A 23409-nucleotide genomic window follows, 5' to 3' on the forward strand; every position below is an offset into this window, starting at 1 on the left:
TAATGCTAGGCTAGAGCTGAATGTGGAGGGCCTAGATGTTTCGATATACTTTGGTCTTGATTAGAGGTATATTATGTTGCGTCTGGGTTTATTAGGCATAGAATTATTCACCTCTGTGATCTCAAGCTGCTCTCGAGAGATTCCCCAGTCAGAAAGGTTTTAAGATTATCCACAATGTACACACATGCAAATCTTGAAGATATCTCGATAACCTGACTGAGGTTCACCGAGGACAGGTTTGGGAAACCACTGAATTGTGTGATGGTGATTTGGTTCTGTAGGTCAGCATGAATTATCCAGAATCGATATCTGCATTTCATTTGGAATTGAAGCTGAGATTTGGCTCCCAGACCTTTTGCAATGAAATGCCCTGGTCCGAGCACTGCTCTTTTTAAATCTGCAAAAACACTAATTATGAATAAGCTCAAGTCTGTTGTAAAGACACTAAAACGCAGCATCTGAATTTATTTCTTACATCAGGAAAGAAAGTCAATCTGTAACATAACATTCATTCAGGCCAGTAAAAACCCAGAAAAGGTAAGGCAACGTTTTTTTAAACACTGTTTTAAACCCCCTTATTCCTACCAAAGCTTCAGGAAAGTCCATTTTACAAAAAAAAAATAATAATAATAATCTTGTTAAAACAATCAAATTGTTGGACTTACAATGAGAAAAAGGTTAATCAAGTATAATATGGCAATATAACTTCTTAAAATCTTAGCCAATGGTTTATAGTAGCCTGCAAAACCTATCTGACGGTGCATTAGCTTGTGAATGGACTAAAGTAGTGACAGCTCTATGTGCTTAGTAGCGCAGAGGTTGTAATCCTGGAGAGACGTTCACAGGTCGATAAGAACCTGGCTGATACCCCTGGGAAGCTGCAGGGAGAAATAAGAGACCCGTCGTGGGATCTCTTCGGCAGCGAGCTATGGCCTCTTTATAATTCATCTTTTCATTGGTGATGGGATCAGTGAGACCTTTATCATACTGCAACTCATCCTGGAGTGTCTTCGCCGTGTTATCATCAAGCATGTGGGTCATAACTGCATCAGAAACTGGGATTCGGCCTGTCTTTTTCGGATCAATCAGCCCTCCAGTCAGGTGCTGGACTTCCAAATAGGGAAGCGCAGTTTCCTTGGTCATCCATCCTTTCTGCATTGCTTCACCCACAGACAGTCTCTTTTTTGTCACTGGGTCTTCAACACCTGTAAAAGCTTTCTGTGCATTGAATAGCCTCTGTGTATTGGTGTTATCAATAAGTCCTCTGTCAATAGCTTTATTGACAGAATATCGATCTTTTGTATTAATGTCTATTATGCCTCCAGTTGCAGCCTGAGCCTCAAGTAACTTCTGAGCTGTGATTGGATCCACCATATTCTTTGCCACTGCATTTCTAATGGTGCACTTTGTATCTGTTGTGTTGTCATACACACCAGCTATGGGAAAGGAGTCATCATAGAAGTTCTTTGAGGAACTGTATGAGAAGAAGTTGGCGTTTGGACTAGTTGGTGATGAAAGTGGCGACTTTGAGCTAATGATAGATCCAATGGATAACGATGAATGCTTCGTTTCACCTGCTACCAACAACGCAAACTCGGATATTGGGATCTTACCATCCTTATACTGCTGGAGTTCATCTCTGGTGATCCGTTTTGCTCTTAAAGCATCTTCAATTGAATATTGCTTTCCACTCTTCTTATCTAGCAGAACTGAAATTTCACCACTTGAACCCATGGTTGAGATTTCCTCCCAGTCACATTCTAATTCTTGCAGCTGAATATACTGGTTTCTATCTATAATGCCTTTCCGGTATGCTTCATAAGGAGACATGTCCAGTCCTGTATCAGGATCTAAAATAGAAATTTTAGTGGAGACATTTGTCTCTCTCAGTTGAGTTTCCTGATTAATTTCTTCTCGGTTGACCTTTGATTGAAATTCTCTGATGGTCCTTTCCTTTTCATAAATTTGGTCCTTTTCCTTAAGGATTTCTCCCTCTAATGATGATAGCTCGTGTCCCAACTGTGCCCTTTTTTGTCTGTCATTCTCTGTTCTTTGTGTAAGTAGTTCTGATTCTTTACTAAGGAACACTGTGTTCTGCTGTTTTTGTCTACCCAGCTCCCTAAGCTCAGTTTCTAAGAAGGATTTCTCCTGGAGTGCTAAATTTCTTGCTCTTTGGAGATCACTTTCCTCTCGAGACCAAGTTCTTTGCATGTTTTCAGCCCTTTCAATCTTATCCTTGAGACGCCTTATTTCTTCTTCAGCATCTTGTCTGGAATTTCGTTCTTTATTGTAGAGTTCTCGAACACGAACTCGTTCATTTTCTAATATTTTGTCTTTCTCTACTCTGATGACCTCTTTGTAAATGGTCTTCTCCATGGATTTTTCTCTCTGCAAAATATCAATTTTAGCCTGCAAGTTTTTGTATTCTCTCTGTAGGTTCGAAATTTGATTTCTTTCTTTGTCCAGGTCCAGACGCAAGGTGTTGGCAGATTTCTCAAGAACTGGATCTATTTCTACTTTGACTACTTCTTCCATGACAATTTTCTCTTGCACTGGGGGTGGGCTTTCTTCAATTTCTTTGATTCTCAATGTTATTTTCCTTAATTCTTTTTCTGCTGCAAGTTTTTTGTTGCGTTCTTCCTGGAAGTTAAGCATTTTTTCTTTCTCCTCCACCATAGCTCGCAACTGTTGCACTTCACGTTCCGTTCGACGCCTGTTACCGGTTTCTTCATCCAAATTTAGTTGTAGTCTATTATGCTCCTCTCTTAGTTTTGGATCTTTTTGTAACAAAACAACCTCTTGAACCACAAGTTTCTCTTCAGGTTTTCTCCTCTCCAACAGCATGTACTTGTTCTGCAAATTATAGACAACATCCTCAACCTCTCTTCTCCTTTGAGATTCATTACGCACTTCTTGGCGCAAATGTTCTGCTTCCTTTTCTAAGAGTGGGTCATTTTCATACTTGATAAGTTCCTTGTTGACCAGTTTGGTCTCAACTTTGGATCTTTCTCTTTTCCATTCATCCCTATCAACACGGAGTTTAGTAAGTTGTTCTTGGTACCTATTACTGGTAGTCATTAATTCATTCCGCTGCTGCTTCAATCGGTCAATTTCTCTTATATTTTCTGGACTCTTCTCAAGTTTCACAACTTCTTGGACAACCTCCTTATATTCCACAGCTGGTTTCTGAGACCTTACTACATTTAGTTCATTGAAAGTCACACCTACTTCCTTTTCATAATTTGTCCTCTTGCTAGAAACATTTTGGATCTCTCTTTTAAGATGAACTATCTCTTTCTCTGTTTCAGGATCTACTTGGAAAATCTCATTAACTACTTCTTTAATTTCTACTTTTGGTTTTTGCTTCTCTGTAACAGTATGCTTAGTTTGCAATTCTGTCAGCTCCCTAATTAGTGTTGAGCTCTTACTCTTCTCTTCATCAATAAGGGTTCTAAGTCTAGCACACTCCTTAAGAAGTTCTGGATCCTGTTCCACCTTCTTCACTTCTTTTACAATAACTTTAGGCTCTACCGATTCAATTAACCTTTCCAGTTCATCAGTTCTGTTACGCAGCTTAATTATATTTTCCTCTACAGATTTTCTCTTGAATTTCTCATCGTCAACTTGCATCTGAAGCGTCCTGGTGGCTTTGACCATTTCTGGGTCTCTTTCCAACTTCACGACTTCTTTCACTACCACCTTCTCTTTAATATTTGGCTGCTTTTGTTCTAAAATTAACACTTCTCTTTTGAGACGTTCAAGTTCAGTAGACAGAGAGGAATTCTCTTCTCTGAGCAGCTTGATGTCATGGCTTAGCATGGAAGCTTGGTTATCAAGCTCTGGGTCTCTATCGATCTGAGTGACCTCTTTTGTGAGAAGCTGGGGCTTTTTAATTTTCCTCTGGTTCTCGAGCTGAATAATTTTTTTGGTCACACCTTCAATTTCTGACTGCGTGATCTCCCTCTGTCTGTACTCATTCTCAACTTGATTTTTAAGTGCTGACACACTGCTCTCAAGCTTTGGTTCCCTGTAATACTGTACCACCTCCTTCTCCTCCAGCCTTTCGATAGGCCTCTTAGTCTTCAGTAACAGGAGCTGCGTCCTGTGGTCTTCCAATGTGCGCTGAACGTCTGCAACCTTATCTTGTTCTTCCTTCAGCTGCGACTGGAGTGCCTCACTTTCTCTTGTTGATCGCGAAGCATTTTCAGACCTAAAGTTCTGTTGGTTGGCCATTGGAACGCCATTAACAACGTCTGTCTGCAAAGTTTAAAAAGAACAGGACAAAAATTGAAATAGGTATGCTTACTTAATCTTCTCCATTACTGTGATCTGATTAATTCCCACCACAGGATGTCTGGAATTAAAAACGGTCTCCTTATATCCCACTGCAGGGAACTGCATGAACATTAAAAAAGCAACCAAAGAAACTTAAGCGATGGTAGCTATTTTCATTCCAGTTTGCAAATATGAAAGAACAGGAATATTAAAACTGTTTTAGTGCTTCTTTATAGTAATTTGTCACCTGCATAAAAATGTTAGCATAGGTTTATTGTGGGTACAAACATTAAAACAGATACACACATTGCAAAGAGGATTTAATGTACCAAATTTTGAATTTCAGAGCTCCTCTTGGGTAGGATGTTCATACTAGCATTGTTTAATGTTTATTAGTATTTATAGACATTCGATACATCATCATAGTAGTTTGGAAAGAGAAATTTCACGATCATTTTGCATGATTACAAAAAAAAGGAGCCAAAAAACTACAAAAGTTACAGAAAGAGTAAATCAGCTGACTCCCTTATAAAGTGACCACCCTAGCTCTGTGTTTATTTTGAAGCATTGGTGGAGGTCCCAGAATGATTTAACACTGCATGCTTGAGGACACAGCTTAGTAATCAGCACATTTTCTCTCTTGAGAGCATGTACACAACTTCCCAGATTTGTGCCTTCAAGAAAATAATTCACAATAACTGGTGAAAACTTCTCAAACACTGGATTATTTTTTATATTCATTCAAACTGTGTATTTTTGTGCATGTGCAGATCACTAACAAATGCAGTCATATGTACAGATACTTTTTCTATTTATTCAATGCTTTAAAACTCAATAAAGTGATAATGTTTAGCAGAGCTGGTCACACTTATAATTGTTTCAACTTAATATACCATTATAAATTTTTGGGTAGACCTCAGTGTGGATTAAGTCAAGCAAACGTAAAAACGTTCAATACTTCAACCTGTGTATGAGACCAAGCTCAATACAACACACCATCATAGAGTCTTTCCCTTGTGCATATAAATGTGAATAAGTGCAAACACACCAAAATGAAATAGAAAAAATGCATAACCCAATCTAATAAACATAGAGCTGTGTAGCCCTAGAAAATCATCTATATGGGTAATTGGACTTATCTCAATTTGAAGAACCGGTTGAATAACTGTTATTGCTCCCGGAGAATGCATCACATTTGCTGTTTTAAATGTATGTTTCTGTCCATCTGTGAAAAAACCTTGGTGGTTCTACTGAACTTCAGTTTTAGAAAGAATCCTTCATCAGGAACCTGCTCTTATTGCAAATATAAGATTTCGCAAACAGCGAGGACAGTGTGTGGCGCAGTGGTTGGATCTACAGCCTCAGCACCCTGGGATTGTGGGTTCAAACCCCGTGCTGCTCCTTGTGACCCTGGGTAAGTCACTTAATCCCCCATATCCCCAGGTATGTTAGATAGATTGTGAGCCCACCGGGACAGAGAGGGAAAAATGCTTGAGTACCTGATTGTAAAAACCGCTTAGATAACCTTGATAGGCGGTATATAAAATCCTAATAAAACTTGAAACTTAAACTTGAAAAAACTTGAATAGACAGGAGAGCTGACGGAGCAAGAGACGCTGAGCCGAGCGTCTCTTGCTCCGTCAGCTCTCCTGTCCTCACTGTTTGCAAAGGTGCTCTTAAGTTTGGGTTTTTGCATTTTGCTAAAAACTCAATAAAGCACTTATCTTACTCCCTATGGCCAGTCTGTTTCACTCCTGGACAAAAATACACTGTTTGAATGAATATAACCCCCCCCCCCCCCCCCCCCAAAAAAAAAAAAAAAAAAAAAAAACCACACCAAAAATACCTCAAAACAACAACACGGGTTTTTTGACCAGTGATGATGTTCAAGCCCCATTACAGTGTATTTACTCTTGATTACTTTAAACACTTGGGCGTTTGATGCCTTCAGGAAAAGTCACAGACTGTTTCAGAAACCACATTACCTTTTCCAAAACTTTACTGGCGAACTGCAACTGATTTAGCTGCTGCCGGTTCTCTACTGCGGCTTCAGTGTAGCGCTTCACCAGGTCCTTCTCCTAAATGGAAAGAGAGAAAATCGATCATTGTTGTGGAATACTGGTGGTGGCCTGCCACTGTAAATTTTCACACTTTTGTCTTTCTGTGCCGCTAGGGTTGCATGCTTCTCGGTTTTACATGTAACTCAAGTGTAGAATGCAAGGCTCTTTCCATGAACAAAGCTGGTATTGTTTATTGTACATTTGATATCCCGCTTAATGCAGTAGTTCAAAGTGGCTTACAAACTAAAATAAACAAACCAAAAAACTGCAGGAGAATGTACACGATGAAGGCAGTCTTTATTATGACAAATAAATCTTTTGAATAAAAACCTTTTACCAGGTAGGGGACCCAACACGGTCCGTGTTTCGGACTAACCTTCGTCAGGGGTCCACTTTTGATAAAGGAGAAATTTTTCAAAAGAAAAAAGAGCCTTGAGCAAGTAACGATTGTAGACACGCTGAAAAAACTCTGGCGGTTTTTTCAGCGTGTCTACAATCGTTACTTGCTCAAGGCTCTTTTTTCTTTTGAAAAATTTCTCCTTTATCAAAAGTGGACCCCTGACGAAGGTTAGTCCGAAACACGGACCGTGTTGGGTCCCCTACCTGGTAAAAGGTTTTTATTCAAAAGATTTATTTGTCATAATAAAGACTGCCTTCATCGTGTACATTCTCCTGCAGTTTTTTGGTTTGTTTGTTCTGGATTGTTTTTTACTGCAGAGAGTTGAACCCTGGTTCTTTCCTTTGTTTTGGTTTGTTGCTTTACAAACTAAAATGAAATTAGGTACTTGAGAAAAACTACCCTATCTGTGCCGAAGGCTCACAATCTAGCTAAAGTATCAAAATTCCAACTGAGTTTCCAAATAAAAACGGGACAACAAAAATGCTTCCAGGAAGCAATACCCCATTTTTTTCCTCTCGTTTTATCCTCCCTTCCTCATTTTATTTTTATTTATACAATGTAATTTAAAAACTTTCCCTTCCCTTTTCTCCTCTTTTGTCTCACACCCTTCGTAATCTAGTCTTTGTATTGACCTTATTCCCCCATTTTAATTTTGCTATATATATATATATATATATATATATATATATATATATATATATATATATATATAATTTTTTCTTCTTTTTTTATATATAATTTTTATTTCTTATTATTGTAAACCGACCAGATACTTGTGATGGTCGATATATCAAAATATTAATAAACTTGAAACTTGATTAAAATAAAAATATGTAATAGCAACATATAATACAATTCCAAGGTGGCAGTAAGTTACACTTCAAAAAGGAAAAAAAAACAAACCCTCCAGCAAAAATAATTCAAGAACTAAAATAAAAATAAATAGAAAACAGAAAGAAAGAAGATAATTAAAATAAAATAAATAAAACAAATATAAAGAGATAGAAAAGTCTCTGAAGTGGCCTGATAGTAAGATAGTATGCTAGAGCGTGAAAGACATTTTGCTTTGATTCCATAAAATCTAAGTAATTTAAGAATGAAGGATCAAACCTCATCTGGACAGACAAAATAGACAAGAAGTGAGGTGTCAAAGAGAGGAATGGCCAGTAGGAAAAAGGAGGTATCGATGCCCTTGTGTAAGACTCCAGTGAGACCTCATTTAGAATATTGCATACAATTCTGGAGACTGCAACTTCAAAAAGATATAAACAGGATGGAGTCGGTCCAGAGGAAGGCAACCAAAGTGGGTGAGGGTCTGCGTCATAAGGTGTACGGGAATAGACTTAAAGATCTCAATATGTATACTTTGGAGGAAAGGCAGAAGAGGGAATATTCGATAGAGACATTTAAATACCTATGTGGCATAAATACACATGAGGCGTGTCTCTTTCAATTGAAAGGAAATTCCAGAGTGAGAGGGCATAGAATTAGGTTAAGAAATGATAAGCTCAGGCATAATCTAAGAAAATTCGTTTTTACAGAAAGGGTGCTAGATGCGCGGAGTAGTCTCCTTGCAGCAGTGGTGGAGACAAAGTCTGTGGGCTCCTTTTATCAAGGTGTGCTACGGGGGTTAGCGCGTCGGACATTTCATCACGCGCTAACCCCCGCGGCAAGCCTAAAAGCTAATGCCTCTTCAATGAAGGCGTTAGCGACTAGCGCAGCAGGCGGTTGAATGCGCGGTATTCCGCGCGTTAACCGCCTACCGCACCTTGATAAAAAGACCCCTGTGTCTGAGTTCAAGAAAGCATGGGACAGGCACGAGGGATCTCTTAAGGAGAGGAGGAGATAGTGGTTGGGCCATTTGGCCTTTATCTGCCATCGTGTTTTCTATAACCATAAAGCTCTATGACCTCACAATGCAAGCGTTAAGAGCCTTAGCCTATAGGGAGAGGAGGAGATAGTGGATGCTGCGGATGGGTCATTTGGACTTTATCTGCCATCATGTTTCTAGGAGGTAGAGCCAAGGCAGGATCAACACTTATGAATTTATTTTCAAAATACTCACAAACATGCTGTGCTTCTTATTGGCACATACACAAACCTTAGACCTGCCTCTAAGCACAACTAGGCAGGAGGATTATGAGGATGTTATTTTAAAAAGGCACATAAGCCTTTCTAAAATAGGTGCAATGTTAACCATCTTCCATACCTAGACACCTTGTTATAGAATGGTTTCCTATGTACGAGGGATTTTCAAAAAGTTTCCGCACTTTTATTTTTTTTTAAACACCGTTTATTAAATATCTCGAAAGCAAATTAATCACTTTTCCACGTCATCACCCTGTCTTCCGATACATTTTTTCCAGCGTCCTGCTAACGCGCCCTCTTACCACTTCTCTCACCCCAACCATTTCCTGTGAAAATATGAAAGTGTGGAAACTTTTTGAAGAACCCGCGTAGCATTTAACACATGTACTTCCTACAGATTTTCAAAGAGAAACCATCGCTGTTGTTTTGTTGAACTGCAAACGCATAGTTTGCCCATTAAGGAGCTTTTTTTTGTACTGAGCTGCACTAGAAAGTAGCCTGCGGTATTTTTATTATGTGGGGTTCCTGTGAGCTGAGACCACTTTTAGCACAGCTGTAAAATGGGTGCAATTTTTTTCCCCATTAATGGCTATTAGTCATTTGACTATGGTGGTATAGAAAAAGAAAGTTATTATTATTATTATGAGCCCTTACCCCCATCTATTCTGTAGGTGGTAGGAGCTCCCCTGCTAATCAGTTAATGTGTGGCTCCTTTAATGAAGGTGCACTAGTGTTTTTAGCGCACGCACCGGATTAGTGCACGCTAGCCGAAAAACTACCGCCTGCTCAAGAGGAAGCGGTAGTGGCTAGTGCGCACAGCATTTTAGCAGGCCCTATTCCACATGTTAAGGCCCTAACGCGCCTTCGTAAAAGGAGTCCTAACTTATTAGCGCAGGGCATGTGTCTCATACTAAAAAAATTAATTCAGCTTTTTAGCACGTGTGATACACGCCAATTCCAGAACTACCATGGGATGCTTGGGTGCAGTGGAGATATGATTGAAGTCTACAAAATCCTGAGTGGAGTAGAACGGGTACAAGTGGATCGATTTTTCACTCCATCAAAAAGTACAAAGACTAGGAGACACTTGATGAAATTGGTGGGAAATACTTTTAAAACCAATAGGAGGAATTATTTTTTTTCTTTTTTTATAAATGTATTTATTGAAATTTTTAACATAACTTCACAAGAAATCTCTTGTACAAGAAAATCAGAAGTAAAACATTTAATACAAATTAACAACTTTAAAAAGAAAAAATATAAAGTCTTTCTTAGATCACAATATCAGAGAGAAGGAGGACTATTAAGAGTGAGGAACAACTCTAACTGGAAAATATATAAAATAAGAAATTGGTTTAACAGTATGCGGTCCTTATATTTCCATAATCATCACTGTCATTAAGATCTTATTAAACTATCCTGGTTGTCATTTTCTTGAGGTCCAGGAATGATTAAGTTGTTCTGGAATGAAAAAAACTGTATTTAACACCTAAGAATTTTATTAAACATTTGCACAGATATGCCAAAAGAAACGTTGCTCCAAGTGCTAATGTTTCTGACCTTATTACCAGAAACAACTTTCTCCGTTCCTATGTAGTTCTTGTAACATCAGGGGAAATCCAAATTTTTTTCCCATAGAATAACATCTGAGAGTTGAAAAAAAAACAAAAAAACAATCTCACTACTGAATTCAAGTCTTGTTCAAAAACAAAGGAAACCAACAAAGTGGCTCTCTCTGTTTCAACTGACACAGTGGATTCCAAAATCTCTGTAAAATTTAGAGACACCACTACTTTTAAACCTTCATCTTCTATAGGAACAGCTGGTAACTTTTTTGAAGGTAAATAGTACATACACTTAATTGGTGGTATAAGTTCAGGGGAAAATTTTAAAACCTCTGTTAAGATATTTTTTAAACATTTCATGAGGAGATGCTCCAAGAGATTTTGGAAAGTTCAGTAAACATAGGTTTAACCTTCTATTGTAATTCTCTAATTGTTCAATTTTTCTATTAAGAAGAATTCTTTCTTTCAAAATCCCTTCTGTTACATCTTGTAATTTGTCTGTTTTTTCTTTTCATAGTTTCCATAGAAAACTCTTCTTTAGTATCTTTTAAAGACTTTCCCAAATTATTAACAATACTCGTGAGATTTTTCAATTCCAGGAAAGATCCTGTAACCGTTGAATTTAATCTCTTGAGAGTGTCCTATATACTCTCGAGGGTCACTTTTACAGGTCTTTTAGCTCCAAGTACATCCGAAAAATCAGCTCCCTGGATTCTCTGCTCTTTTTTCTTCTCAGCTTCTGCCCCTTCAAACAGGGTTTCCCTTGGCGTTCCTTCCGTACAAAGGGCACCTGACAGAACCACAGGAAGAGCAGGGCGCGGTGGTGAGACAGTCACTGGAGGGAAGAGGGATACCTCCAGCCCAAAGTCGCCGGCAGCTCCAAACGCCGACAAAAACTCGGGTAACCTTCTGGAGCTCATCGGACTGCTGATGGCTGCTGCATACTCCAGAATCATTATTTGATTCTGGGTGGAAGTCCTCGTTGGGAAGGGGCCCGAACGAATTGCACCCTTCCTCTTAGAATGAGGCATCTGTAGAAATGAGCAGCTCACTGCCCAGAGGTAAATTTGTAAAGCCTAGAGATGTGTTGAAAACGCAACCGTCTATACTGCCGCCATCTTGATTCCTCCCCTCCTCAGAATTGTTTTTTTCACTCAGAGAATAGTTAAGCTCTGGAAAGCATTGCCAGCATTGTGGTAAATGCAGATAGCGTAGCTGGTTTTAAGAAAGGTTTAGAAAATTTCCTGGAGGAAAAGTCCATAGTCTGTTCTTGAGAAAGACATGGGGGAAGCCACTGCTTGCCCTGGATCGGTAGCATGGAATGTTGCTACTCTTTGGGGTTCCGGAATCTTTTGTTACTCTTTGAGATTTCAGAATCTTGCTATTCTTTAGGATTCTGAATGGAATTTGGCTACTCTTTGGGTTTTGTCCAGGTACTAATAACCTGGATTGCCACCATGAGAACAGCTGCTGGGCTGGATGGACCATTGGGCTGACCCATTAAGGCTGTTCTTATGTTCTTGACTTGCAGTAAGCATGCACTAGTGCTGACCACAGCTTAATAAAAGGACTCCTAAGAGAGGTTCCATGCTGTGTAGCTGAAGGATAGGAAAGAGGGAACAGCATGCATGCTTTTGGAAACTGAATGAAAGCATAACATTTCTTACCCCAACCAAAACACACCCACAGCCAAAAACATCCGTTAATATCTAGTAAATTGTTCTAGGAGAAAAATGTAACTATTTAGTTTGTGCATTCTAACTCACGTAGGCCTTGCTTCCATTACTGGTAACAACAGGAGATAAAATAGTTCTAAATATCAACATACCAGTTTTGGAATGGTACTGGGAAATTTCGGTCCTATGGGAATATGGAGCTGGCCATTGGATTTGAATCTGTTGTATATTTTTTGAGATCTCACCTGGGCTTCAACATTCTGTTGCAATGGGGTGATGCGTGGTTTCTTGGCTGCAGAAGCACTCAGATTAGGGTCCAGAGTCAAGCGATATCTCTCAGCCTCAGCTTCATAATCCTGTTTCGATTAAAAAAAAAAAAAAAAAAAAATGTGTATATAACTGATAACTGGGCCAAGTACAATACCATAAGAATATGTAGCTAACAAAATATTGAATGGAGAAAAGAAGACATACATTCAGAGAAGACTGAATATCATGGGATAGCTTAACCATCGAGTTTTTCTCAAGATCCTTTCTTTGGATTTCATCCACCAGTCTCTGCAAGAAAAGAAAACAGTAAGAAAGTAGCATCCAGCACCCCTACGTGACTAGGAATGCTTACTTTATGAGTTTGTTCTGGAAAGAAAGCAAAGTAACGGATACAGAGAACAACAAAGCTCTGAGACTCGTCTAACTCACTGAAGAAACATGACCACATTACTGAGGCTTTCATCAACTCACATTGGCTTCCAATCCAGGAAAGAATACAATTTAAATTCTACTGTATACTATTTAAAACTATAAATGGAGACAGCCCAATCTACCTGAACGACCGCCTCATCCAAACTACCCCTACCAGGCATAGAAAAACACACACCCCATTTACTTACCCCCCAATCAAAGAAGTAAAACGGAAAAAAAAACTATACGACGGCTTACTAGCCACTCAAGCAGCAAAAATAGATAACCAAATCTCCAACCTATTGATAACTACCCCAGACTACAAGATGTTCAGAAAGGAAATAAAAACTATACTCTTCAAGAAATCCCTTAATAAAGCTTAATACCATGAATGCCCCTTCTTACCTTCCCTTCCCCAACCCCTGATCCTTCTTATCCCTCTCTTGGAAACGATCTCTGATCTAACTTTGTAACCCTTCTTCCATAACTCTTTTTGTAATCCGCTTTGAACCGAAAGGTAATGGCGGAATAGAAATCTGTAATGTAATGTAACAATCGCTGCCCTCGGCTCACTATTGTGATAAATACTGTTATTAGATAAGTGCACTTATTGGATGACAGAAAATACACTGGCTTTGTAGTGAACTTCACAAGGTTAATCAGATGGAGATTAAATAATTAAATGAAGGAAAATCTCAGAATTGCCACTCCAAGGATCAAAGTAGTATTATCCATATAAGGAATTGTGGCATGAGTATCTTTCATCGATCCAATACCTTCATATGCTAAAAATGACTTTCTTTATCGATTTAATACATTTAATAATCACTACCCAAACATTATTTAAGTTATTTCTTCTTTTTTACTTAATTTCTTAGGAAAAAAACTTTTTGCTGAGACAAATCAGCTTGTGCATATAACACCATAGAAAACACTATTTATAGTCTCTACCAATATTAACGGTGCTAGACATTCAATGCTATACTTCAATGTTGAAGATATATAGCAAAAACTCAGTGTGTAAGAATTAACATCTTTTTGTACTATAGGGTCACAACTAGCAGTTGTAAGCAAAAAGCACTTATCATTTAGCTTTAACTTTGTGTCAGACGGCACTGTAAAATTTGCCGCTATAGCCCCATTCATCAGTGTGTTAACGCTAAGATTGTAACCCGATTTGTAAACTCTGAAGAAGCCGCGTGTTAGCGGCGAAACGGATCCCTGTCGGATATACACTGAATGGGGCTATAGCGGCAGATTTTACAGTGCCGTCTGACATAAAGTTAAAGCTAAAAGATAAGTGCTTTTGCTATAACTACTAATGCTAGTTGTGACCCTATAGTACAAAAAGATGTTAATTCTTACACACTGAGTTTTTGCTATATATCTTCAACATTGAAGTATAGCATTGAATGTCTAGCACCGTTAATATTGGTTGAGACTATAAATAGTGTTTTCTATGGTGTTATATGCACAAGCTGATTTGTCTCGGCAAAAAGTTTTTTTCCTAAGAAATTAAGTAAAAAAAGAAGAAATAACTTATATAATGTTTGGGTAGTGATTATTAAATGTATTAAATCGATAAAGAAAGTCATTTTTAGCATATCAAGGTTTTGGATCGATGAAAGATGCCCATGCCACAATTCCTGATATGGATAATACTACTATGATCCTTGGAGTGGCAATTCTGAGATTCTTTCCTTTATTTAATCTCCATCTGATTAACCTTGTGTGGATCTGATTGTTTTTCAGTTAATCTTTTTTCACTCTTTCACCGTTTTGTAGTGAACTTGTCAGTGCAATTATGCACGTGTCACACTTGTAACTATACTATTCAAGAAATTTGTCAAATGATCTAACCAAACCGTATCGACCCTTTCCAGATCCCGAAGCATACTATATCTATCAACCTTGCAATCTCCCTGGGAATGCCCAGGCCATTCTTGCTGTAAACCACCTAGAACTGAAAGGTATTGGCGGGATAGAAGACACCAATATAATGTAAATAGGTAGATGGAATCCACCACCATCTTCAGATATCTGTGAGGGAATACCAGAAAAAAAGAACTAAGAGAGAGTAACAGTGACAGGAAATGGTATGTTTTGAGATGATCTTTCTTTGGCTAGTTAGAGATAATTCACTATAATCAAATCAGAGATCCTTATTTTAATCAGGACAATGACAATCATAAAGATGCCACTTCATCTCCGTAGCATCTACCTGCCTCTCGCTTATCTGTCCTTTGCTTTTTACACCAGGGTAATTTCTGCTCACCTTTTGGGACTGCAGTTTATAGTTGATCTGGCTTGGGCCATCTGTGGACTTCACCTGATTTCTTGGAAGGTTGTTCAGCCAGGAAGACATGTTGTCATCGGCAGATCTGAACTGCTGGTATGTGAGGTTGGTGTCTCTCAGCATCTTCTCTCTGTATGAAAAACAAGAGCTTTACGACGGTACTTTTTCTAGCAATTATTAGAGAATGACACGGGGACAAATTTGTTCCCGTCCCGTCCCTGTCAGTTTTGTCGCTGTCCCTGCCTCATTCCTGTAAGCTTTGCTTTAACTGCACAAGTCTTGAATGCTTATGATTTTAAGGTGTTTGAGGCTTGTGCAGATGAGGACGGAGCTTGCAGGAATGGAGCAGGAACAGGAAAATAACTGGCAGGGGACGGGGAAAAATTTGTCCCCGTGTCATTCTCTAATATTTATAATTATGACGCTCCCAAAAAGTACATAGCACAATGTACTTTGTTCCATGCTTTCTGGGACTGCTCTAAAAATTATTATTTTTTTGGGTGAGGGGGTTATTATTTAATCAATCTCCTAATATCACGAGTACAGGCTCTTTCCGAACTCTAGTATTGGCCTGTGCATGAGATCTAAGGGTCAGGAAAAAGGGACAACATTTTTTGTGCAGAAGACTGTTTTAGTACGGAAAAATGTGTTCTTTAACAATGGCTCCATGCTGAAGTACCACCATTTTGGGAATGGAAGCATCAAATGCACACTTCTATGATATGGGGAGCTAAAGAAGTGTAGGAAATGAAATATGCTTTGGAAGTTCTGGGCATTGGTCATATTTTCTGTCTTGGGTCCATGGTAGAGAATGACACAGGGACAAACTTTTTCCCGTCCCCATGGGAACTCATTTTCTCATCATATCGAGTTCTTTTCCCGTTCCTGCCCCATTCTTGCAAGCTCTGTCCTCATGTGCACAAGCCTCAAACCCTTTAAAATTATAAGTAGCAACATTGTAGAGCTCAGATTGTGATGTCATAATGCCTCATTCCACCAATGCCTAAGCTCCGTCCTCATCTGCACAAGCCTCAGACACTTTAAAATCATAAGTAGCAACATTCTAGAGCTCAGATTGTGATGTCATAATGCCTCATTCCACCAATGCCTAAGCTCCGTCCTCATCTGCACAAGCCTCAAGCCTCTAAAATCATAAGTGTTCGAGGCTTGTGCAGTTAAGGCAGAGCTTACAGGAATAGACAGGGACAGCGGCAAAACTCGTAGGGACAGGACAGGGAAATTGAGTTCCTGCGGCGATGGGGAAAAATCTGTCCCTGTGTCATTCTCTAGTCCACAGCTCTTTGGTGAATAGGAACTGACTGAACAGGGAAGTAAGTGGGAGGGAGAGGTTGGGATGGTGGGGAGATATTTGGTATTAGAGAAGGAGTAGGCTAAAGGAAACAAAGCCTCTCTCTTATGTTATTAGTTTGCTTTGCAGAACACAAATAGTTCTAAAATTGAACAGTGATAAAGTTTCATCATTTGAAAGGAACCTTTTGTTTGATTCAAATTCTGTGAGCTAAATGTCATTGAATACATTGCACTGTGTCCCTTGCTTTTTGTTACTAACAAAAAGACTTACAATAAAAGCATGCAACGTTAACCAGGATAAATATAAGAAAACTAGTCTTTAAGCCCGTCACATTAACAGGTGCTAGAATAGATGTGTCTGTCTCTCTGTCTCAGCCGCTGACTGTCTGTCTTTCTTTCTTTCTCGCTCCTTGGCTGCTGTCTGTCTGTCTCTCTGGCCCCCTGTCTATTTGTCATTCTTTCTGCCTGTGTCTCTCCCTGGCCCCTTGTCTGTCTGTTTTTCTTTCTGTCTGTCTCTCTCCCTGTCCCCCTACCTATCTCTCTCTGGCCCCCGAGCAAACCAAGATTGCTGCCTGCCCCCCAGCACACCCATCCCCCCCCAAAGCAGCCCCTTTTCCCTCTCCCCCTCTACTTCCCTGTGCAGCAGTAGCAGCCGGACGCCTCGCAGCACCTCGAAGGACACCCTCCTGCCATTGCTCTTACCGCCACACATGCCGCCAGCCAACGCACGCGCCACAAATAGAACACGGCACGGAAGCACAAATCACGGCAGCAGGGATCACGCCATTTCAACTGCACATGCGCAGGTAAGGGTTTTATTATAGAGGGTACCCAAGTGAGGTGTTTTTTTGTTTTCTTTTTAAATCAACTCCCCCCCCTCTATTCCCAATTACAACTCAAATAAACAAAACGCACAGTAGGAATCAAAATTTCTGCTGTCTGCATCGTGTTTTATTTCCTCTTAGTCGGTCAAATCAAATCATCCCAACAGCTTCTCACCGTTGATCGAGTTGGTCAGCCACAGCGTGATAGCGTTCATTCAGACGCTGGACTGCAGCCTTCTGCCTGGGCATATCGGGGGCATACTCCTGAAAGTTGTTCTGCATGGTGCTGCTGGCCAGTTCAGTATCTTTCAGGCTGCGGTTCATCGTCAGTAGATTGTCCTGTTTGTCAACCAAATCGCGCTTCATTTTCTGTAAGCAACGCAAAGAAAGAGCAAAGAGAGTGAGAAAATTAAAGTAAGTTACACTTTATTTGGAAAAACTGCTCAGCAGAATATGGTTTTGGACATGGATGATATCTACCATATGCTATCGATACAAAATAGGAAGAATCATATCGGTAAACGTCCCAAAAAATTAACCTTAACTTCATTCAAGTTTATTTACGATTTTAACCCGCATGTTGGGCAAAGCCTTATAAGCGATATATAATCTATTTAGGGGTAGAACAGAAGTGTTTACAATTATTGATAATAGACAAGACGATGAGGGAAGGGGGCAGAACTACAATATGCAGATAAGACAGCAGTGATGGGGGGGGGGGGGGAGACACAAGGATACATCTCATCTTTTGTATGCTTAACTCCTAGGCTGACAGAGAACCTGGGAGGTGGAAGGTATGAGGTTAATTGAAAATCAGAGTTCTGTATAACCATTGGCAAATAGGAAGGTCTTTTTAAATTCAGATTTGCACTTGGCGAGAGATGTTTGAAGTCTTAAGAGAAGATGGGAGTGAATTTCAAAGCTCTGGGCCACGGACTGAAAAAAAAACGGATTCGTGGGCATGTTCGTGTATGGTATGGTATCTCGGTAGGTTGGAATTACAAGTCGGTTTTGGTGTGCTGATCAGAGCGATTGGACGGGTGCATACTGGAAAAGATGATGTGATACCTACAGAGGTTCTCCTGAGTGTGGTATTCAATGGTGGTACCCGGATGGTTACTTGCTTCACTTAGCTCAGCTCTTTAGGTTAAACAGGTAATTATCCAGGCAGGGCTGGCTCAGGTGATGCTGTGGCCTCGGGCGCTGGAGATACAGGGCGTCAAAATCCCTGGCCCCTGAGCTTACTGCCGGTGATTCACCTGGTCCACAGCTTTCTTCCCCCTTCTCTCTCCAGCCCCTAGTCTGGCATTGTTCCTTTCCTTCTCCTCTCTCCCTCCCTCCTCCTTCCCCTGTGGACCTCTAAACGTTACCTTGTTTGCTGGTAGCCACAGCGTGCACAACAGGTTGCTTTCAGCCAGCCCTGGGTCTTCTTCCCTCTGCTGCGTTCCACCTGAAATTTCCTGTCGGTGAGGCATGGCAGAGGGAAGACCCAGGGCTGGCTGAAAAAGCAGCATGCTGTTGCAACCATCAAGCAAGATAACGTTTAGAGGGCCGCAGGGGAAGGAGGAGACAGAACAATGCTGGACTAGGGGGGCTGGAGAGAGAAGGAGGAAAAAGCTTAAGCTTTGAGCCGGCCCTGTATCCAGGTACTGCCACTCGATATCTGCAGTACCCGAGTGACTCTTGGCTCCATCCCCAGATTGTTCCAGAAGAATCGGATCATGCCACAGTGGTCGCCCTGGATTTTCAGTGGCACTGTTCAGCTATGTGCCTCTGAAAATTCAAGGATCATCTGGTCAGCAGAAGATAACTGGGGAGGAGCCACTCCTACTTGATCCCAGGTACGTTAGATAGATTGTGAGCCCACCGGGATAGAGAGGGAAAATGCTTGAGTACCTGATTGTAAAAAACCGCTTAGATAACCTTGATAGGCGGTATATAAAATCCTAATAAACTTGATCATCACTAGCTGAATATTGACCCCTTATATTTTATCTCTTTGGGAAACCCATTTTCATGGACAAGCAAATTTTATTTGCCTAACAAGTGTAGGTGCTAAATAGTAAAACCAGACTACTCTTCTTTGAGAGGTTAACCTTGAAAGTGAGATTAAAATAGACTTAACGGAGAGATTCCTAGGTACCACAGAACAATGTCCAACTATTTCCAAATATGGGCAAAATATAGCCAGGATGTACGGGGTGATCCTGTGTAGGTTGATCTCTTTTGCTTTTATGTAAAAAGGGACATTCTCACCTGGATGTCACTAGCTCGATCCTGTAGGGCTGTCTGAGATACTTGTACAAAACTATCCTGTACCAGTTTGGCTTCAAAACCACTGATGATCTGATCTGTCTTCTTGATCTGGTTCTCCAGGTTAAGAGAGGCTTTAGCTCTGGAAAAATAAGAGAATTTTAAGATTAAAATGAGGTCACCCAGCAAGGCACTCTACTCAGGTGGGAGGACAGCTTTCCCAGGGATTTAAGCTGACTAACTAAAGGGTTTGTTTGGAAATTGTCCCACCACTAAGCCACTTAATATGGCTGATTCAGTTTCATGTAGGTGTTCCTCAGGCATGCTTCATGTCTTTGAGGGAGGCAGAAGAAATTGCAAGTGTATAATTTGTTTTTTCTTCCAAATAATAACTTCCTGAATACTGGTCTGAAAACAATTTCCCAAAAGCACTTTGTTCATTAAAGTCAGATATTAAAGGGCTTGCATAAGAGGAGAAATTTGATTTAACTCGTGTAATCCAACTCACCAAAGGCATTACAATTTTTATTTTGACAAGGATTGGAGTGTTCCTTATATAAGTATCAACATAACACTGGTGAAACTGTATTGACATGGGGATAACATTATGTCTTAGATATTTTCAGCTTTCACCAGGTATCCATATTATAGACTAACTATAGTACCAGTCAGAATGACTTCTTATCAGACAGCCATTTTCACCATCAAGCACAGGATAGGGCTTCTTACTCGTCATCGTACAGGCTGGACAGTGCCTTCACATCATTGTACTTGTTCTTGACATTATTCAGGGTTGTTGGGAGCTGCATGGCTGAGGGACCAGATGGTTTCTTGGACAGGAAAGCTTCACACTCCCGCTGAGCGCCATCCTTCTCTGCTCCAATATTTTGCAGCCTCTTGGTTGTTCCCTAATGCAAAGGTGCATAAGCACACTGTTAGGCATGTAATTGCAAGACCACATGGACCACACAGACACAAGAGAGTCCTTTCTTTTGTGAGTTCAGATCCTCCAGTTTTCTCAGCTAAGGCCTGCCTGAAGAATAAATTGCAACATCCCTGCTGCCGCCTCCTTTTGCTCAGCTGTGAATGCAGAAGGGCTGGTAATGTAATTACTTATTCTGACAATGGGACTGAAAAGGGATGTAGTCCTCTCAGTAGAGGAGCAGCTGATTCATTTCTGGTTATCTTAAACATGTGTGGAGGTAGAACACCTCTCCTAACTAATGAATGGGTTCAAAAAAATAAAATCAGGGCAGGTTGGAGGGTGAGGCTGTTTTAAAGGGCAGGTAGGAGAGAGCTTTTGTTATTTTAAAGAAAGCTTTTGCTCAATCAGTGTAATGCTTACAAAACAACTTAGCAAAGAGCATGTACGGAGGAGAAACCTCTAATCACCCACTCAGTGAAATAAATCACTTACTAAATTAGATTTATGGTTTCCTGCTTGCTTAGTTTAGCACTCAAAAGTTTTTAATTGCTTTGACTACTACAGAGCTAGCCCAGTAGAAATGCTACTTAAGCTATATCTATTTACTGTACACTCACTGTTTGTCACCACAGGACACATCCCATAGTGAGACTCTTGAATTTCTTTGCAAGTCAACATGTGGTTAAAAAAAAAAAAAAAAAAAAAACCCCACAAAACTTTGTCTTCGTCCTCTGCAGTAGCTTAGCTCAGAGCAACCAAGACCAAATTTTAAAAACAGCATTCTGAGAAAAATTTCCCAAACCTGTCCCAGGAACCCTGAAGCCAGTCAGGTTTCTGGCATAGTCCCAGTGAATATGCATGAAATTAATTTACACATGCTGGGTTTGCAATGTATGCAGAATTCGTGCACGCACATTCATTGTGGATACCCTGAAGGCCTATTCTAGAAATCAGCCACAGACAAATGAGAAAAGATCCCCGGCTTAGTAGCGAAGTGGTTAATATTTCCCAACTCTCAAACAGGGATAGTAATCCAAAACACCGCGGTCCGCCTAATCTATGGCCTCAAAAAGTCAGACCATATCAGCCCTTACTATAGAAAACTGCACTGGCTACCAATAGAAGCGAGAGTCATCTTCAAATTCGTCTGCCTCTGCTTCAAAACCTTAACTGGCTTGTCCCCGCTATATCTGTCTCACCACTTTGTGTTCCCTGGAACCACTCGCGCGCGTAATGCCCATCTGTTCACCTACCCTTCCCCAAAGGGATGCACCTACAAAAGATTCCTCAATAGAACTCTCTCGTACCAAGCAGGCAGATGGACAAACTGCCTGACCACCCTCATCTCATCTGCCCCATCCTTCAGGAAATCTCTCCAATCTTTCCTCTATGACAAATTTCTCGAACCCCCCCCCCCCCCCATCACCAAATAATCAAATACTTCCATTACATTACATTACATTACATTACGGATTTCTATTCCGCCTATACCTTGCAGTTCAAGGCGGATTACAAAAGATTTGACTGGACATTTCCAGTGATGATCACATTACAGAGGATTTTACTGGACATTTTCCAGTGAGGATACAAATTTTTTTTTTTTTTTTTTTTTTCTTGGGGAACTTATGGGTTGGATAGAGAACTAACAGTGCTTAGCAGTGTGATATTAGCAAATGGAACACAGTTAGAGTAGGCAAGATTACAATCTTTTTATGGTCTGTTTACTTGAAGGGTGATTAGGTGTGATACTTGGGGGAGGAATGACTGATGGTAGATGAGTTCTGTCGAGGTAGGTGAATTATCTGGAGGTAGGTGAACTTAGCTGGAGGTAGGTGAAGTGGTTTAAGGTTTTTGGATGAATTTTTTAAAAAGCAGGGTTTTGATTTCTTTACGGAATGTTTTGAAGTCGTCCGATGTTGTCAGCAGGTTGGAGATGGAGTGGTTGAGTTTTGCTGCTTGTGTTGCCAGAAGGTTGTCAAACATTTTCTTGCGTTGTGTGCCTTTGATTGTTGTGTGCCATCCTGTAATTGATACCGGTTGCTTTTCTTGACATTCGCCACCCTGCATTGGTTTTGTACACTGCTTTATTCTTGATTGTAATGAAAGGAACTGTAGGACTTAGGGATATGTAATCAATCATTGCATAGTAAACCGCTTCACCGCATTATTCTGTCCCTTGCATTGCATTTTGCTCTATAAGTCTCTCGCACTGCTTTTTTCCACTATATAAATATCTCTGCTGTATATGTACAGTCTCCTGCATGGTAAATCTACATTGTTCTTCGCTGTATAAACACCATTACTGAATATGTACAGTCCTCATTGTATCTTCGCTGTAAATGTACAGTCTCTTACACTGTAAACCGCTCTGAACTGTTTGTGGTACTGCGGTATAGAAAATAAAGTTGTTATTATTATTATTAATTTTAGCATGCAGGGCCAGTGCAAGGGTGTCAGGCACCCTAGGCAAAACTTCAGACTTGCACCCTCTCCATTTAACCCTAGCTAGGGTTACCAGATTTTCCCAAAGGAAAATTTGGACCCATGGTCGCACCCCAAGGCCCACCCAGTTCCATTTGCATCCCACCCATCCCCCAGTCCCGCCCCCCCCTTAACCTTCTCGCATCAGGACGGCATCCGTGCATGCGCAGATGCGATGCAATGACGGCGTGCTTGTGACGTCGCCAGGTTGCATCCTAGCATTCATGGATGCCGTCCCGATGTCGGAAGCTTTTCAAAACCCCGGACAAAGTGCCAGGTTTTGAAAAGCCGTCCAGATCCCCGAATATGTCCTGAAAAGGAGGACATGTCCGGGAAATCCGGACGTCTGGTAACGTCCGCAGCCCTACCTGCGTTCGTTCTGGTTCGGCGGGAACTTGTCCAACCTTGTCTTGAGTCCCTGGAGGGTGTTTTCTCTTATGGCAGACTCCGGAAGAGCATTTCAGTTCTCTATCACTTTTTTATCGGTACAGTAAAAGAAAAGGAACTTTACTCATGACCTAATTTGGGGGGGGCGGAGTCAGCATCGGAAAAATGGCGAATAAGCGAAACCGCA

General features: G+C 40.5%; 1 protein-coding gene across 5 annotated transcripts in view; it reads right to left on the reverse strand.

Moving 5' to 3' along the window:
* Positions 1-738: 738 nt before the first annotated feature.
* EVPL (envoplakin) overlaps positions 739-23409 on the reverse strand; it is a 138350-nt gene continuing 115679 nt past the window's right edge. For all 5 annotated transcript variants that reach the window (XM_033961906.1, XM_033961909.1, XM_033961905.1 and 2 more), the window contains 8 exons: positions 20159-20337; positions 19433-19571; positions 17352-17545; positions 15021-15171; positions 12539-12622; positions 12310-12420; positions 6261-6353; positions 739-4257 (listed from right to left, as the gene is read on the reverse strand). In XM_033961906.1, the coding sequence (XP_033817797.1) occupies positions 805-4257; positions 6261-6353; positions 12310-12420; positions 12539-12622; positions 15021-15171; positions 17352-17545; positions 19433-19571; positions 20159-20337 (4404 nt within the window). In that variant the 3' untranslated portion in view covers positions 739-804. The remainder of the gene's footprint in view (positions 4258-6260; positions 6354-12309; positions 12421-12538; positions 12623-15020; positions 15172-17351; positions 17546-19432; positions 19572-20158; positions 20338-23409) is intronic.

The sequence above is a fragment of the Geotrypetes seraphini genome, chromosome 10 (assembly GCF_902459505.1).
Source record: "Geotrypetes seraphini chromosome 10, aGeoSer1.1, whole genome shotgun sequence".
NCBI classification, from domain to species: domain Eukaryota; kingdom Metazoa; phylum Chordata; class Amphibia; order Gymnophiona; family Dermophiidae; genus Geotrypetes; species Geotrypetes seraphini.